Here is a 16733-nt window from a genome sequence, read left to right on the forward strand (position 1 = left end):
GCTGGCAGGTCTATATAAACGTACATATGGAGAAGTCTGATCTCATAACCAGTGAGGTCAGATTGAAACGAAATGCAAAAACTACAATCTATGACAATTACATTAAAGCTTAAACGGATGAAAATAAGCATGGTGTTTTCATATTGTCAAAAACATGTCTACTGCAAATTTATTTGGTTACCGCAAATTTTGCCATTCCATTGTATAACATAATCATATGTGTTATATCAATTCAATTGGAATACATTATTAAAGTATGGTAGTGCTTCCTGAATGTATTTTCAGGATGGAAATGTAAACATGTTTGTAAAATCTATATAGCAGCTTTCTAGATCATTAGGCCAGTGTGGTCATGCATTTCTGTTACATAGCACAACAAATGATAGCTTTACCAATAAAAGCTCCCCTTGCCTTTTTTTTTCTAAAAGAAAAACCATTTACTCTTTTTCAATTCTAGAATAGTTCTGTTGATGGTCTCTGCCAATAATAGTTTCTTCCATAAGCCCTGGTTATTGTTTGTGGTTTGTTCCAAAAGAGCTAAACCATGAGTTCCTGTTCAGATAATATGCTAGGCCAAACCATGGCTTATCTCAGCCCAGCCCAGCAGCAGATCTCCTTTCTGGGAGCCCACACACTTATTTGTTCGTGCTAAGCCATAGTTTGGTTTGTGTTCAGTTCCAGCATGAACTAAAAAGTTAATCAGCATTATTTTTTTACAGCATTCATAATCTGACAAGCTGCTGTGCTGAAGTATCGGGTCTAAAAGTAAATCAAGGGCCATACTCAAAAAATGAGATATCTTGACAGACAGAATAGAATGTCAGTTGGTGAAGCTTTCCCCCATACTTCTACTTCCCTACTTGAAGAGGCTTACCCTGTTTAATTTGTGCCAGCCATAAAGCTGTTAAAGGCACAAGACATCATTCACTTTGTTCTTGTACCTGTTCTTCTTGCTGCAAGCTGCACCTGTTGGAATAGAGCAGATCTCTTCACCAGGGAATATGCAACAAATAACTTACATTTCTTCCTCCTGGTTTTTAGCAACAGTGATTAAGTGACAAACATCCGTAGCAACAGCAGTGCCTCTGTATCTGCCTAATAAGCCTTAGAATGTTGCTTCCACATTTTGCTTTCTATTTCTATAGATGTCTGATTGAAGTAGTTTAACAAAAAGGAGGACTCTGGTCCTACTGCTGGGGAGTGGAGGAGGGAATAAAACCTGAAGGTAAACTAGAAATCAATCAGATTTATACCCCAAAAGAACTTAATTCTTGTTAGTTAAATCAGCATTTATGGAAACTACTTTCGGGTGTAGTTCTGATATTTTTGTTCAGCTGAACTAGTTCATCCCAAGTGCTGATTGTGCTGATACCAATCCCCACCCCCCCAAAAAAGTTTTAGTAAGTCTTTTTCATATTATAGGATTCTGTGAATGTTAAGTAGAAAAGTTGTGGAAGGTCCTCATAGGGTCATGGGTTCCTTTATCTGACTCTAGTCCGCATATCAGTAGCATGATGCTTTGTTTTCTATTCTTGTAGGGTTGCCATATTTCTAAAATAAAATGCTTCTCTAAAATCCAGTACCTTAATTTTGCTGTTTTCTTCTTTCTACTTCATGACATCTCAGAATCTGTAACTTCATTATCACCTTATCTCATCTTCCATTTTTGCATTCTATACCAGTTTTAGGCTGCAATCCTGTACTTGCCTGGGAATAAGCACCTTTGAACATAATGGGACTGACTTCCGAGTAGATGTGCATAGAACTGCACTATAGTCAAAACCAAATCTAAAATAGTTTAGCCCAGGCATGGACAAACTCGGCCCTCCAGATGTTTTGGGACTACAATTCCCACCATCCCTGACTACTGGTCCTGTTAGCTAGGGATCATGGGAGTTGTAGTCCCAAAACATCTGGTGGGCTGAACTTGCCTATGACTGGCTTAGCCCTTTTTTCCAGTCCACAGAAAACTTTGACTTTTTGGCGGTCTGTATTATACCTTGCTTTGCCATGCTTCCAGCCTAGTCAGCTGAAATCTTGCATGTTTCAACTCCAAAGGCTGCTTATCCAATTCTTTTTAGAAGACATAGATGAGCAAACGTCTGCCCAGACTCACAATGTGTGGTATTCAAAATTTTAATCCGAGTAGACCTATTGAAATGAATGGACTTAACATAGTCATATTCATATAATTCAGTGGATCTGCTCTGAATAAAACTTAGTTGAATTCCACCCCTTAAATCCTCTTAGTGTTTCTTGGAAGCAGATACACATAAAACCCTCCAATGTATTTGATTAAGTGTATATTCAAAAATGTATTTGAGCAGTTCAGAGTTTAGGAAGAGACCATTTCTTGCTGGAGAGCTGTTGAAACATATCTGAGTTTCTCCACAGAGAATATATCTCAGTAAAATGGCAACAAGCTTTTAAATTATCTCTCCTGCAGAGTATATCTAAATTTACTCTTGTATTTTATTGCAGTATTGGTAATTGGCTTTTTCAGCCATCCCCTTTTAAACAAAAGTTCTACATATTCCCTTTTTTAAAGCTTTGGTTCTATTGAAGCTCCTTTATCTGAAGCAGTAATTTGCCTCTGCTTGGCTCTGCTCAGCTAACCATGCAAACTACCCCATGTTAATACTGGAAGTTGACATATAATTGCACTAGCCTACTGTAATGGTTAAGAGCCCCAAATCCCATAGGATAATGTGTAATGGCTCCCTGTCACAGCTGCATTTTGGAGTAGTAAATTCCAAACAGCACCCAGTTGAGTTTCTGAGCCGAACTATGTTACATTCATAGTGTTAGCTATTTAAAAACCAACAAAAAACTAACCTGCTGAAGGTTTGGTCACTTATTGCACAAAACTTATATTTCCCAGTCAAGGAAGTTCCCTATTTCCCCCTATTTTCAGCTATGTGAATAATTGAATAGATCTATAGTTGGGTTTGTGTTTCTTTCTTTTTTTGCAGGGGGGGGGGTTGGCCCACAAATTCACCAGCTACAGTACTTCAATTAGCTGTTAAGCATCTCGCCTTAAATTAGAGACAGCTTTGAGCCATGATCTATATCTATGTAATATTTGCATGTCTTGAGGGGACAAGATTGAGTGGATTTCAGAATGTTCCAGTAATTTACACAAAAAAGGCTACATTAACATTAGAATCCATCTGGTAAAGTAATTAAAAGATTTAAATATGGAAGGGTTAAGTGAAATTGCTGCATTTTTAATTAGAGATTATACAGTTTTGTGACTAGGGATGGCTGTTAACCTTGGTTATAGCTAAAATAAAATGTTTGAAAATTATGATTACCCAGCTCATTGTGAGTCATTCTTGTTAGAATATTGCCAGGTGAGAGGTACTGGAGTGATAGGAATTTTTAGAATGCATCCCTTCATAGTAATGCAATTATTCGTAAACTTTTTGAACTACAGTACTAGATAGATTTATTTTCTCCCTGCAGGTAGAACATGTTGCACTAGTTCGGCTTTAGGTAATAAATTCCCTGTCAGAGCCGTCTTTCCCATTGGTGTTAGTGGTTCGTTGCGCCAGGGCGCCGGCCTTTCAGGAGTGCCCTAGTGAGTGGGGAGCTGTGCGGCTTTGCTGCAGCCCCCCTTTCCCTGCACGCCCGCCAGCTGCACCCCACCAACTATATGGCTGGCGGGCATGCCGTTTCCTTCCCAAGCCTCTGCAGGAGGAGAGCAATCCCCGCAGAGGCATGCAGCTTCCCTCCCAAGTCTCTGCATCTGCTAAAGACGGCTCTGCTCCCAGTCGTTGTCCTCCTCCTGCTTCCTGGTGAAAGGTGGCGCCCAGCCTTCCTGGGCTGCCTTCTTGGGCGTCCCAACGCCAGAGAGCACGTCCGCTAGCACGTTTTCCTGCTTGATCGCCGCCACCATGCCAGGGATCGGGGCGGTGGGGGAGGCAGAGGACTTGGTGCCGCTCTGGACCCACTGTTTCAAAAAAGTCACTTTTTAATTTTCCTCTTTTCACAAAGCAGCAGCGAAGTTAGATGTGCTGGCCCTCAGGGAGGAGTTGGGCAGGGAAAGGAGACTGTTGCCAAGCTTAGTGAGGAAGCGCTCCTTCTAGAAGAAGCACACTCTCATCAGCTCCAGTGGCGACAGCGGCTGTGCTTCTCAAACTCCCATTGTCGGTAGCTGCCTGCATGGAGCGCACCAGCCACCAAACCATCAGCAGGCTAGGCCAAGTGGCACGTAGGACACCAGACTGGGTAGGACTTGCCCACAGGCCAAACAAAGTGGAGAGGGGCCTTAATACAGGCCTCCCTAAGCCTTAGCCTGCCACAGGCTTAGCAAGAGTGTGGAAGATTTTGGTGATGCCTTGCAAAACTTCGGGTGTCTTCTTCGCTGCATGCAGTAAGTGGCAGCTGAGGGTGGTGGCAGCAAGGGTTCCTGCCTCAGGTGGCAAAATGGCTTGGGCTGTGTATCCCTCACTCAAAATTATACCAAATTTCATAGTGATAGGAGAAATAATTATGCATTCTTTTATAGAGAATCCAACATACCTTAGTATTAGAACCTGTGCTGTAGCCTGATAAAAGCGAAACCCTTTGCCACACCCTTGGCATCAAACTCTCCGACTAGCCACACACTCCGCAGTGAATGCTTGGGAGTGGGACTAGTCAGTGTGCAAGATCAGAGGCCCTGCTAAGTACTGGTATAACCTCTGTATAGGGCTCATACTTATTTCAGTGCTATTCTTATCTACAATTGGATGTTTTGTTTATAGAAATCCTTTGTGAGTATTCTTGTCCCTTTTAGGTTTCTTTTGTGGCTGATCCCTGTTTGTCAATTTTTATTTTTATTTTTAAATTAAGGATGGAACCTTGCGACCACGCTGGAGATAAAAAGTTGTGCGTAGGCACTGTTGTTTGATTAGACGATCTTAATTTGCATTTTGAGTCATATTTTGCTTTGCATGCTTGTGCATTCTTTTCAGGAAAATGAGGCACAGGCATACAGACAGACAAGGCTTAAAATAGAATTCATTTATATTGATGAGATAATTTGCAAAACTGAAATTAGTAGGTTTTTCATCATTTTGATCTGGCACCAGAAAACAGGTGAAGAGTTCTACATAGCTTTGGGTAATTTTAAGCACATTCTGTATACAAGAAGAAACAAACTAAGAATTCAAATGCTGATATCCTGCAAAATTGTGTTAGTTTTTTCAGAAGATTTCATTAAGGTCTATACATTCTTGATGCACTTCTGCTACATTTGGGTGAAATTTTCCTAGCTTGAAAGTCACTGGATATATCAAAGTTCACTCAGTTGAACACCTATGTCCCACATTACTGTTCACTCCGGCTCTAGTGCAAAAATCCACCACTGGATTTTGAAGCCCTGTGCACGTGACCTTAGAGACAATCTAGAACTGTCTTGCAATTTCTTGTGAAATGCAGTACTGTAGTTTAGTTGAACGGAACTGTATTAGGATACATGGTACAAGTCTGTAAAATCCTGCCTTTGTCATAGCGCGTGATCGTTACCCAACCCAGTTAACCCTTCTTTAACCGATGGAAATCCTGGAGTTTCATGCAATTTAGTCCAAGCCAGCCTCAATCCAACTTGAGGGTGGTAGCTATACTCAATTTCTGGTGAAGCCCAGGTGTGCACATTTGACATGCCCATGGGTTGGCAATGGCAGTTCTACAATTCTGATGTTAGCAGGGGAGTGTATCACAGAGCAGCATCCTCATTTGCCTCTTAAGCCTTTTTGGACTGGCTGACTGTTGTGGACCCTTCCAGCTTTTCAACTCTGTGATTCTGTTTTAGATTCTCACCCTGTGTAGAACTTTAAAAATAGACATCCCAATTCAATGTCATTCTTGGACTGCCTTGTAGTATAGAAAACAATGAATTTCTCTCTACCTTAGAAGACTAACAGTACAATCCTAACTAGGGGTAGGCAACCTAAGACCTGTGGGCCAGATGTGGCCCAATCGCCTTCTCAATCCGGCCTGCGGATGGTCCGGGAATCAGTGTGTTTTTACATGAGTAGAATGTGTGCTTTTATTTAAAATGCATCTCTGGGTTATTTGTGGGGCATAGGAATTCGTTAATTTCACCCCCAAAATATAGTCCGGCCTACCAAGTGGTCCGAGGGACAGTGAACTGGCCCACAGCTGAAAAATGTTGTTGACCCCTGATCCTAACCATATCTACGCAGATGTACATCCTCTTGAATCAAGTGGGGGCTTACTCCCAGATAAATGGGGCTAGGATTACAGCCTTGAACTATAATCCTATCCCCCTTACTTCGGGCTAAGCATTTTAAAGCTTAATGGGACTTACTTCTGAGTAATCGCATACAGGGGTCCACTCTAGGTATACAAGCTCACTTCTCCCAAAGTTACTAATCAACAGTATCTGCTTTGACAGGGTGTGGGTGAATGGTTTTTCTTCTTCTCCTGACCCAGTAATATCTATATATATACTTGTTACTCATCACAGGCTTTCTGAGAAAAAGAGTATTTCATTAAACTTTCCTATGCAATGAACTTTCTAAAGCAGATCAAGTTGATAAATGCTGTAAGGAAAACAACAACAACCAATGGCCAGATCTCAGGGAGAGAAAAGGATAACAGAGCATATTCTTGCATATGCAAGAATAGTGGCTGCTTGCATTGATAAGTAATTATACACACACTTATATGGTTTACATAGAGATTTAGCATTACCATGGCTCCATAATTGGACACAATATTGTGTCAACATTTTCTTACTGAAATGTGTTTGTTTTGGCTTCTTTTTGCCTGTTTCTCAATCTGTATCTTAAAATAAAGCATCACATTAAATGGCTGTGAAAGCATTGATGAAGTTCAGTTTAAATATAAAATAATTTGTGCTGGTAAGAAAAATTTAATTATCTAAACCCCATGCAGAGCTCACAGATAAAGATAGCATGTTGTCTTGTCTTCGGGATTGCTTATTTTATACTCTACTGAACACGAAGCTCAGAAGGGGAATGCAGGAGTCAAGCTTATTTGGTCTACAATTTCCAAATCCTTGCATGGGCACATGCATGAAATGTGGGCCTCTTAGTGCTTAGAAGTTTGGAAAAATTGTTAAGTGATATGTACAGTACAGATAGCCAACACAAAGATTACAAAAATTCTTTGTAGTGGCTGAGGCTTCAAAGCCATTCAGCACAGTGTTCCACCCCCTGCCCCTATTCTGCAGATGTCTTCAGACTCTGTATCCTGTGAGACTTTCCCTGTTTTCACAAAGACATGGAGGAATAAAGAAGGGTAGCTGCAGGGAAGTACTGCATCATTATGGAGAAACTGTTCAGTAAGCAAATGAGGGAGAAACCTTTTTGAAAACTTGTCTATGCAACGTTTTCTTAAACTAAAGAAACATGCCATTTTATAATTGGCTTACTGCTTTTCTGCAGGAATTAAAGATAACTCATCATTAACGATCTATAAAAGTATTTTGTCAACTTAGATGCATGTCGTCACGGTCTGAAGGAATCTGATGCTTCAGCGTTTTTACCAGCATCAAATTCTTCTGTATAATGGAGGTGTTAATCAGAAATAAGTAAATCATAAGTACTCTTTCCCCTTTTAAAATATATCCCACAGCAATAAATGATCGTGAGAGCTGTTATTCCCCAATCAGTATACAGTTTTGATCATTGGTGGCAAAGACTCTCCTCCTGGAAGAGAGGGGAGTGGTTGTGGGCGGGAGCCCGAGCTCCGCCTCTAGCAGGGGGCGTTAGCCCCCTGCCTCCCACTCACCTGGCTGGCGCCCACGCCCACGGGCAGGCACCCAACCAGGTGCCTCCGAGGGGGCGTGTACAGCAGCCTAAATGCTGCGGCGCCAGCCCCCCCGGCCTCACTCTTCGTCGTCCCGTCGTGAGTAGCCACGTTCGGCCCTCCCGACATCCTTCTCATTCAATTAGGGGAGAATGACTTTGTTGACAGAAGAAGTGTGGACTTGTCATGGAACATAAAAAGAGATTTGGATGAGATTGCTGCCTTGTGTCCCGGAAGAACGGTGTTCTGGTCCTCCTTCCTGAAGAGAATTGTTTGGCGCGGTGCGCAGAACTGTATGGCCATTGAAAAAACCAGGAAACTCTTAAATCTGGCAATAGCCCGTTGGGTGCGCTTTATGAATGGCCGAGTCATTTCTCATGACCGTATCCGGATTGGCGACCAGGCCTTATATCGGAATGACGGGGTTCATCTCTCAGACCAGGGGAATGACATTTGGTTAGATAGCGTTATCAGCAGCATTAGGGATTGGTTACAGCTGTGAGGGTATTGGCGGCGAGCCTTTTTGGGCTCGGGTGGCGGTTAGGCATTGGAATAATGTGTTGTGGTGTGTCGAAGGGCTAGGTGTGGCCATCGCCTATGCCTTCAATTTTTGGGTATTCCGTTAAAGGAATCTGGCAGTCGTGTACTCTGTCCGATGCCTGCTTGGCGAGAGGCCATGGCACGACCCTCGGTGACATCAGGGGAGAGCCTATAGTTGGATTAGCATCAACAGGCTCCACCTACTGGTGAATAACCCCCCCTTGTTTTAGACTCACCCCTCTCTGAGGGGGTGGAGTCAGCTGACATAATCCAATGCCTAAGCCAATACCTTTTCACTTGCTGTAATCAATAAAGTTGTGGCCTTTTCTTGCCCATTAACCTTATATCACGTGTCCTTGTGTATTCATTCCGCATTGCGGGGATCGGGTCCTCGAACCACAACCATGTTGACATGGTGTTTTGTATTGTTTTTAGCAGGAACGGGCGTCTGTAACAAACGTGGGGAGGGCGGATTCTCCTTTTGTACTTTTGCAGTGCAGGCTTCCTCTTCAGTCTGAATGTTTCTGTTCTCGTGGGCTTGTTTTCATATGTGGACTTGCCATCCACTTCCCTTTTATATGCTGCTTAAATTGTTGTTTGCCATCGTCGCTCTCAGAACGCAGCCTTTTCAAATGTCATTTTCATTTAAGAACTGCCCGAGTCTCTCTTAACTGAAGAAGACATACAAGAAACCGAGTCCTGGGCCAAGCCTCTTGTCTACCTTTGGCAGAACAGAGCACCAAATTTCACTGCTGAAAAGGAATACAATGCAGCTGTTGCCAATTTGGAACCCTGCTGCGCCATATGCACGCTCCTCAAGCCTTACTACAAGGTAAGGAAGCTTTTCACAGTTTGAGAGGTATTTATAAACAAAAGAAACCCAAATATTTGTAGAGTGCTGCTTTGTGACAAAACTGCCGATTTTCTCTTTATCCTCTATCCTTTTTTTTTTTTTAAGCAAGTAAAGGATTGAATGGTAAACGGTCCATCACTTAGCTTGTCAAAATAGATACCGTGATTCCAAGGGGTAGAGTCCAACTGCCAAAAAGCAAGGAAATGGGAACGGAGCAATTTCTGCTCTCTGTGGTAGGCTTGGTAGCTTTAGCATTGGATAAGCACACACTGGATAAGCACAACAAAGATAGCAAGGGAATGGAGATTTCCATTAACTCAGATATTTGAGACGTACAAATTCATTATACATGTTTGAGGGTATGATTCGGCTCCTCTGGACTCACCCTGTGGAGTTCATGCAAAGCTGGTTCCCGTATCACAGTCCCTTCCTATGCAAGCATGCAGAGAAGTGGTTAAATTGCACTATATTTATTTTTGAAGAGTACAATTTATTTCATAAAGGTCCCCTCATTGAATAATTGCATTGATTTAAGTACAGTTTTCATGGGGCAATGTCTCTTCATTTTGCTACCTCATTTTATATCCAAGGGCTCTCCTGCTCACTATGAAGGGCTGGAATGATTAATTTTGCATTTTCTTTACTTCTACCGCTTAAATTGCCATTTTCCTATGGCTTGGCTGTAGAGTGTTTGCCACTGCATTTCACTGCACTTTTGGCATGCCATATACTAGTGACAGATAAGCACATATAAATGGCTATCCCCTCCCCCCAGGATTCATGCTAAAAAAATGAGAAAAATGCTGGAGATCAGGCTGGCAGTGGTGACATTTTTGCCCCTCTAAAATCTTTTTCCAAATCTTGCACAATTACACTCTTGCCACGCTCAATTCCTTATAGGTGCCCAATAGAAAACTCCCTTTATGGAACTGAAGTCCCTGCCCAGCTGGTAGATGTTGCAGAATGCTCAAACTGTCTTTCCCCCGCTTTCCTCCATTCCTACCACAACATCTCAACAATACTGGAGGTGTAGTCTCCCATCCCTAGATAGTTGCTAAGCAGACAGGTGTAACACACTGTCCAGTAACCTGATGTGAAGTGCTTCTTACCTTAATCCATGATTAGCAGGAGAGGGGAGAAACCATGCATCAAGCGCTTGTTGTGCAGTGTGATGAGGCAAAGGTCCAGTACCTTCTCCTAACTAAGTTCTGACAAGAGCAGATACCGTTTGCTGTTGCAGAGTACAATGAGGAGCAATTCCTCCTTAAGTGGCAGCAGTAGTTGCATCTCCAGAGATGAGTTTCCCAGTTTCTGGAGCTGCTGTGAGTGGAATGGTTTCCTCATCATATTAAGCCTTTCGACTATGGTTTAATGTGACATGTGGACCAGGCCAGTATGTGTGTGTAAGGCCTATAAAACTGTAAAATTTAGTAATAAGAAATGAATGCAACGAAAGATTCAAATGAGTAATAAATTTAGGTTGCTTAAGCTTGACACTTAATTTTACAACTGTCAAAATACTGAAATATCTGAAACACGGGACGGATATTTTAGAAGCAGTGTGACTTGGTTTTATTATTATTTAAAGAAACTTACCAAGTAAAAGAAAAAGAGCAAATTTCTTCTTTTTCAAATATGTTTTTCAGGCTGACAACCCTAATGAAGAACACTATAGTTGCTCAGCAACAAAACAAAGAGAAGCTTTTGTGGCCAGAGAAAAGACAAAACCACTTATTCCAGAGATATGTTTTATTTATAGTGAGGAGAACACTGAAAACTATCCGTCCAATGGCTTTCTTGAAGAAGATGGAACAAGTCTGCTGATTTCGTGTGCGAAGTGTTGTGTACAGGTCCATGCAAGTAAATATAATTTCTTGACTTCAAATATTGAATGAGTGCTCTCACAAGCAAGGCCATCTTAAGCATATCCTCTGCAGGGATCACTCTCCTCCCACAGAGGCTTGGGAAGGAAGCTGCAGCCTGCCAGCCATATGGTTGGCGGGGTGCAGCTTCCATCCTAAGGCTCTGTGGGGATCACTCTCCTCCCGCGGAGGCTTGGGAGGCAATCTGCATGCCCGCCAGCCATATGGTTGACGGGGCACAGCTGGCATGTGTGTAGGGAAAGGGGAGGCCGCCGGCAAAGCCGCACAGCTCCCCCACTCGCTGGGGCGCCCTGAGAGGCCAGTGCCCTGGCGCAATGCGCCAGTAAGCCCAATGGGAAAGATGGCTCTGCTCACAAGCAAATACAGTGGTACCTCGGGTTACAGACACTTCAGGTTACAGACGCTTCAGGTTACAGACTCCGCAAACCCAGAAATAGTACCCTGGGTTAAGAACTTTGCTTCAGGATGAGAACAGTTATCGCGTGGTGGCGGCGCGGTGGCAGCAGGAGGCCCCATTAGCTAAAGTGGTACCTCAGGTTAAGAACAGTTTCAGGTTACGAACGGACCTCCAAAACGAATTAAGTTCTTAACCCGAGGTACCACTGTAGCCCTGCTCAGTTTCTGAGTACAACTGGGGCGAGTTGCACAACCCACCTTGAGCTGGCTATCTACCTCAGTTCTGCTCTCACAGGTTGTGACTGCTTGCCTCACTCCCTGTGTCTGGCTGACAGGCAACCTCACGCACACGAGGCTGTTGGTCAGCTGGGACTGGTGCTTCTCCTACTGGAATGACAGACAGCCTCATGCAGCTGGAGAAGCATGGAGGCAGTCATGCGCCCTATGCAAGCAGCATTGGGGTGGGCAGCCAGTTCATGGTAGGCTGTGCAACACGCTCCAAGTCTGCTCAAAGAAACTGAGGAGGACCTCCTCAGTTGTGCATAGGGGCCACCAATGTGGTACCCATGGGCGACACTGTGACCAATAGCACCTGCAAAAGGTCTCAAGAGATATTGCCTTAAAAATCCAATGCATAAGAGATAGCTCTGTTTGCACTGACTCAGCCTCTCCTTCAACATGTCCACATTTTATTGGGTGCCAACCCTCCCATCTGTTTTGAACTCGGATCTCTGTGAGCAAGCATAGCAGCTGTTCCAGTGCCTTTGATGTAGTGGATGATGCACCAATTTGTGGTCATCTCTCTCTCTTTTTTAGATGGGACAGGCATTATACCACTCGCCCACAGCAGCCATTTTGTGTTTTCCCATGACTGCTATTATATGTCTGGCAGGGGTTGGTTAGGTTGACCCCCACCAAGGGTGCAGACCCAGGGCGGTGCAAAAATCCCACCTGCCCTGCAGGGGGAGGACCCTCCCTAGTTGGTCGGCAGCAAGGGAAGCGGGCACCGATTAGAAGGGTACAAGGGATGTGGGGTCCTTACCAAGGGCACAAGGGAGCCTCTGATGACTGGTGCCCACAGTACTTCCTCAAAATTCCAAATATGCCCACTGACCCCAAAATGATAGCAACCCCTTTCCTGGTTTTTTGATATAGGGCACCTACACAATCAAACTCCTAAGCTACTTTCACAAATAAGGGTATATAGACTGCAGTGTTAATCACCATGCTACACCAGCTCTCTGTTATGGAGAGTTATTGCTGCAGTGTTCAGATTGTATTTTACCACCTGGAAAAGTAATTGGGATTTCAAAGCTGCCAGTCTAGCATAGTGAAAAGATTGTTAAAGATAACAATGCTGGTTTTAGGAATGAGAACTGTTGGTAGCATCGGTGACCTTCCAGCAGCCAGTATAACTGCTAAGCTTACTGTTGGAGAAATGCTCGTTCTTTACTTTTTTTAATCACACACTATGCAAATGTAGTATCTTTTTTTAATAGCTAGCTTGTCTGTTTAGCTAGAAAGATAATGAAGTACAGAATCTGTTTATCATCCTAGCTCTCTCTTATTATAGGTTGCTATGGTGTTCCTTCCCATGAAATCAATGATAGATGGCTATGTTCTCGCTGCAAAGGAGGAGCCTGGACAGCAGTAAGTTATGCATTTTATTTAGTTGTTGTTCACAGTGAAGACCCAACTAAACCTCCTGATCGTATGTGAAAGGGACATAAAAGCGCATTCTGCCAACCATAGCTGAGAGAAGAATTCTTATTTCTGTTTTAACTATCTTGTTATGGTTCAAATTGAATTTCTGATTGCATACTAGTACGTGGTAAATAAGATATGTGGTATAATGTCAACAGAGAAAACAACCGACAATTAATCTCTTATCTGGAGAGAAAAAATCAGAAACGAATCATTTGACCCTTCAGGCTTTTCTATCAGCTGTAATGCTGCCACTGCCAGACGGACAAAGAAGGTGCAGAACTTCCTGGTACTTCTCATCTGCCTTGGCATGGGACATCATTGTTTAATTGCTGAACACTGCACAACTTCTTTCAATACTGCAGAGGCATGTCACCCTGAAAAGTGGGACTACTGATAATATCTGCCCTTGTCTCTACGGGGGTTGATTGAAATTTTAGGGATGATCAGCATGCATGTACTTGATCAGAGTGGATGCCAAATGTACAGATACCAGAGTACCAGACTAAAAACTATTGCTGTGTTAACGCTGCAGGTAATCTACTCTTGCAGGGCCATTCATCCAACAAACTTCCTAGACATCATCTCGCCCTGTTCTGACCACAGTGTGCCATACAGACAGATATTGTCGGCAGCAGAGGGCTGATCAAGTACATGCATGCTGAGGAAATGGCTTCTTAATAGAAGCCTTCAATGAATAGCTTCTTAATTGTCCCTTAAACAGCCTTTTCTAATTGTCACGGTGTCAGGCTGTGCAGATATTAACAGTTTAAAATGCAGCCAGGTCATTTGTTTTCTCAATTTGGATGGAAGCTGGGAGAAATGCAATATTTCATAAGAAATTACAGGACAGATGTGGAATGTGGTTATCATGTGTACACTACTTCCCAAACCAGTGGTGGGAGCAGACTGGATATAGAGTGAACCATGTTTTCAACCTCAGTTTCTCTTCCTGCAGCGAATGGGAAAGCTTTAATACTTGCTGATTTCATCACCTTTTTTTCTTTTATTTTTTAATGGAAATGAGTGCCCATCTGCTATTGTTTTAAAAAATGTCGTGAAACCGCTAATTGAAACCTTCCTGTCACAGGAACAGAAATGGACTCTGCAGCAACTGAGGTTTCAATCCTAAACTTACTTTCTAGTTGTGGGGTAAGAGAGTTGAAAAAGATTTCACATCTAGCAGCCAATGGTTTCAGATAGTACATGGGTAGACGAGTCTACAAAGCCTGGGGCACATATTTTCACAGCCCCTCCAGTGGCTATAGTGGCTCATTTACCAGAAGTAATGTATTTAATGTTAACTCTGGAAGCCTATATTTAATTTTGACCAAACTAAGCCTCCTACAGCAAAATATGCATCATATACATGATGCCTGGGAGTGGCCGCTGAGACCACATAACACCGGTCTTGAAAGACCTACATTGGCTCCCAGTACGTTTCCAAGCACAATTCAAAGTGTTGGTGCTGACCTTTAAAGCCCTAAACGGCCTCGGCCCAGTATACCTGAAGGAGCATCTCCACCCCCATTGTTCTGCCCGGACACTGAGGTCCAGCACCGAGGGCCTTCTGGCGGTTCCCTTACTGCGAGAAGCCAAGTGACAGGGAGCCAGGCAGAGGGCCTTCTCAATAGTGGCACCCGCCCTGTGGAACGCCCTCCCACCAGATGCCAAAGAAATAAACAACTATCTGACTTTTAGAAGATATCTGAAGGCAGCCCTGTTTAGGGAAACTTTCAATATTTTATGAATTATTGTATTTTAATATTTTGCTGGAAGCTGCCTGGAGTGGCTGGGGAAACCCAGCCAGATGGGCGGAGCATAAATAATAAACAGGACGTATATTATTACATACATCATATACCATTGATAGATTATCTATCAAACTATCAAACTATCAAACACTCTGGGTGGCTCCCAATCAAGTATTAAAAACAATACAGCGTTAAATATTAAAAACGTCCGTGAACAGGGCTGCCTTCAGATGTCTTTTAAAAATAGGATAGCTACTTATTTCCTTCACATCTGAAGGGAGGGTGTTCCACAGGGTGGGCGCTAATGAGATCAGGGCTTAGATAATAAAAATGTGTTCTAAAGCAGCTAATAAAAAGGAGCAACAAAAAGCAAGGAGGGATGGGAAATCAAGAAGAATTTGTTTTGTTTTTTAAAAAATCTTTATATGATTGTTGGGTTGAAATAAACGACAGACGAGTGACAAGTGTCATATGAGTGAGCATGTCTCAGGGAGTCCCTTTTATTGAATATTACAGCATTGCCACGTATGTGCTTGTTGCTGATTGGTTAACACAAATACATTGCAAGGGTTGCATATAAGACATTAATCATCAATAGATTAAAGGTTGGGAAAAGGAACACAGAGTTGGACAGGCGTGAAGACCTCGTAATTAAACAATTACTAATGATTGATATAGCAAGACTTAAACTATAACTAGTGATTGATATAGCAAAACTTAAGAGGGCATAACTATTGTATTCCATAGATGTGGTCAACCATGCTTTAAGAACAGGTCAGGGTATGTTTCATGAACTCAATGTGAACTGAACATTCCAGGAAGGAATGTTTCAGCTCAGAGCAGTTTGCCAGACTCATGTACAGAAGCAAATGTGCAGAAGCAAAACTTCCCATCATCTGATGATGAGTTTTGGAATATCTTTGGAGGCTTAATAGAAAGTGTGTGTGTGTAGTTGTGGGAATGGCAAGTTTGACCTTTGTGTGATTACCTTGGTACAGCTGATTATCTGTTTCATATTTTTTTATATTTAATTGATTGAAGTATGTTGCCTATTTATATCGTAAGTCTTATTCAGACTCTGGTGCATGACAATGAATGAATGAACAGGTGGTCCAACTACCACAAAACCCTGTAAAACCACTAGAATGTATACATAAATAGGATGAGTGTGCACACTGCAGTCAACATTACTTCTACCATACCACTTTCTGCTCTCGGGGGAGATAGACACTCTAATCTATCTCCAGCCTAAATGAGACATCTCCCTATTCCCCGAGGGGTTGGTGGCACAAAACTCTCCCTGTGTATATGTTGAGTGAATTTTTTTCTTAACTTGATAAATTATAAGAGAATCAATCATGTGCAAGTCTGTGTATGTACAATTTTCAGAGATTCTTTGCAAGATGGGCACTGAATTCAGCTTTCATTCAGCTTGTAACAAACAAATTCCTAGCCCCAAGAGTAATGAGAAGATATGGGCAATTCCTGATGACAGCTCAGAAATTAAAGGGTTTGCTCTTTTTCCAGTTCTAGCATTTCCTATTTTGTAATAATAATCTTGTGTTCCCATGGCTTTCCTTAACCAGCACTCCCCACCCCAAACTCTCTAAGACTTTTTGATGGCCATCCTGTCTCCTACTTGAACTGGGAACATTGCCAAACATCAGCAAGAAAGACTATAGACAAGTTTTTCAAAATACATACATTTTGACTTCCTTTCACCTCCCATCAGCCTCACCATACTAGAATATATTGTTACTTCTCACACCAGTGTAATTTCTTACTATTTTATGAAAAGTAAAAGAGAAAGGTAGAGTGAAC

General features: G+C 42.5%; 1 protein-coding gene across 6 annotated transcripts in view; it reads left to right on the forward strand.

Annotated features, from left to right (window-relative positions):
* Positions 1–16733, forward strand: part of KDM4C (lysine demethylase 4C) — a gene marked incomplete at its 5' end in the record, with an annotated part of 199862 nt that overhangs the window by 104541 nt on the left and 78588 nt on the right. For all 6 annotated transcript variants that reach the window (XM_081176226.1, XM_081176222.1, XM_081176225.1 and 3 more), the window contains 3 exons: positions 8973–9154; positions 10822–11035; positions 13028–13104. In XM_081176226.1, coding sequence (XP_081032352.1) covers positions 8973–9154; positions 10822–11035; positions 13028–13104 — 473 coding nt within the window. The remainder of the gene's footprint in view (positions 1–8972; positions 9155–10821; positions 11036–13027; positions 13105–16733) is intronic.

Source organism: Podarcis bocagei, assembly GCF_964188305.1.
Source record: "Podarcis bocagei genome assembly, chromosome: 17".
NCBI classification, from domain to species: Eukaryota; Metazoa; Chordata; class Lepidosauria; order Squamata; family Lacertidae; genus Podarcis; species Podarcis bocagei.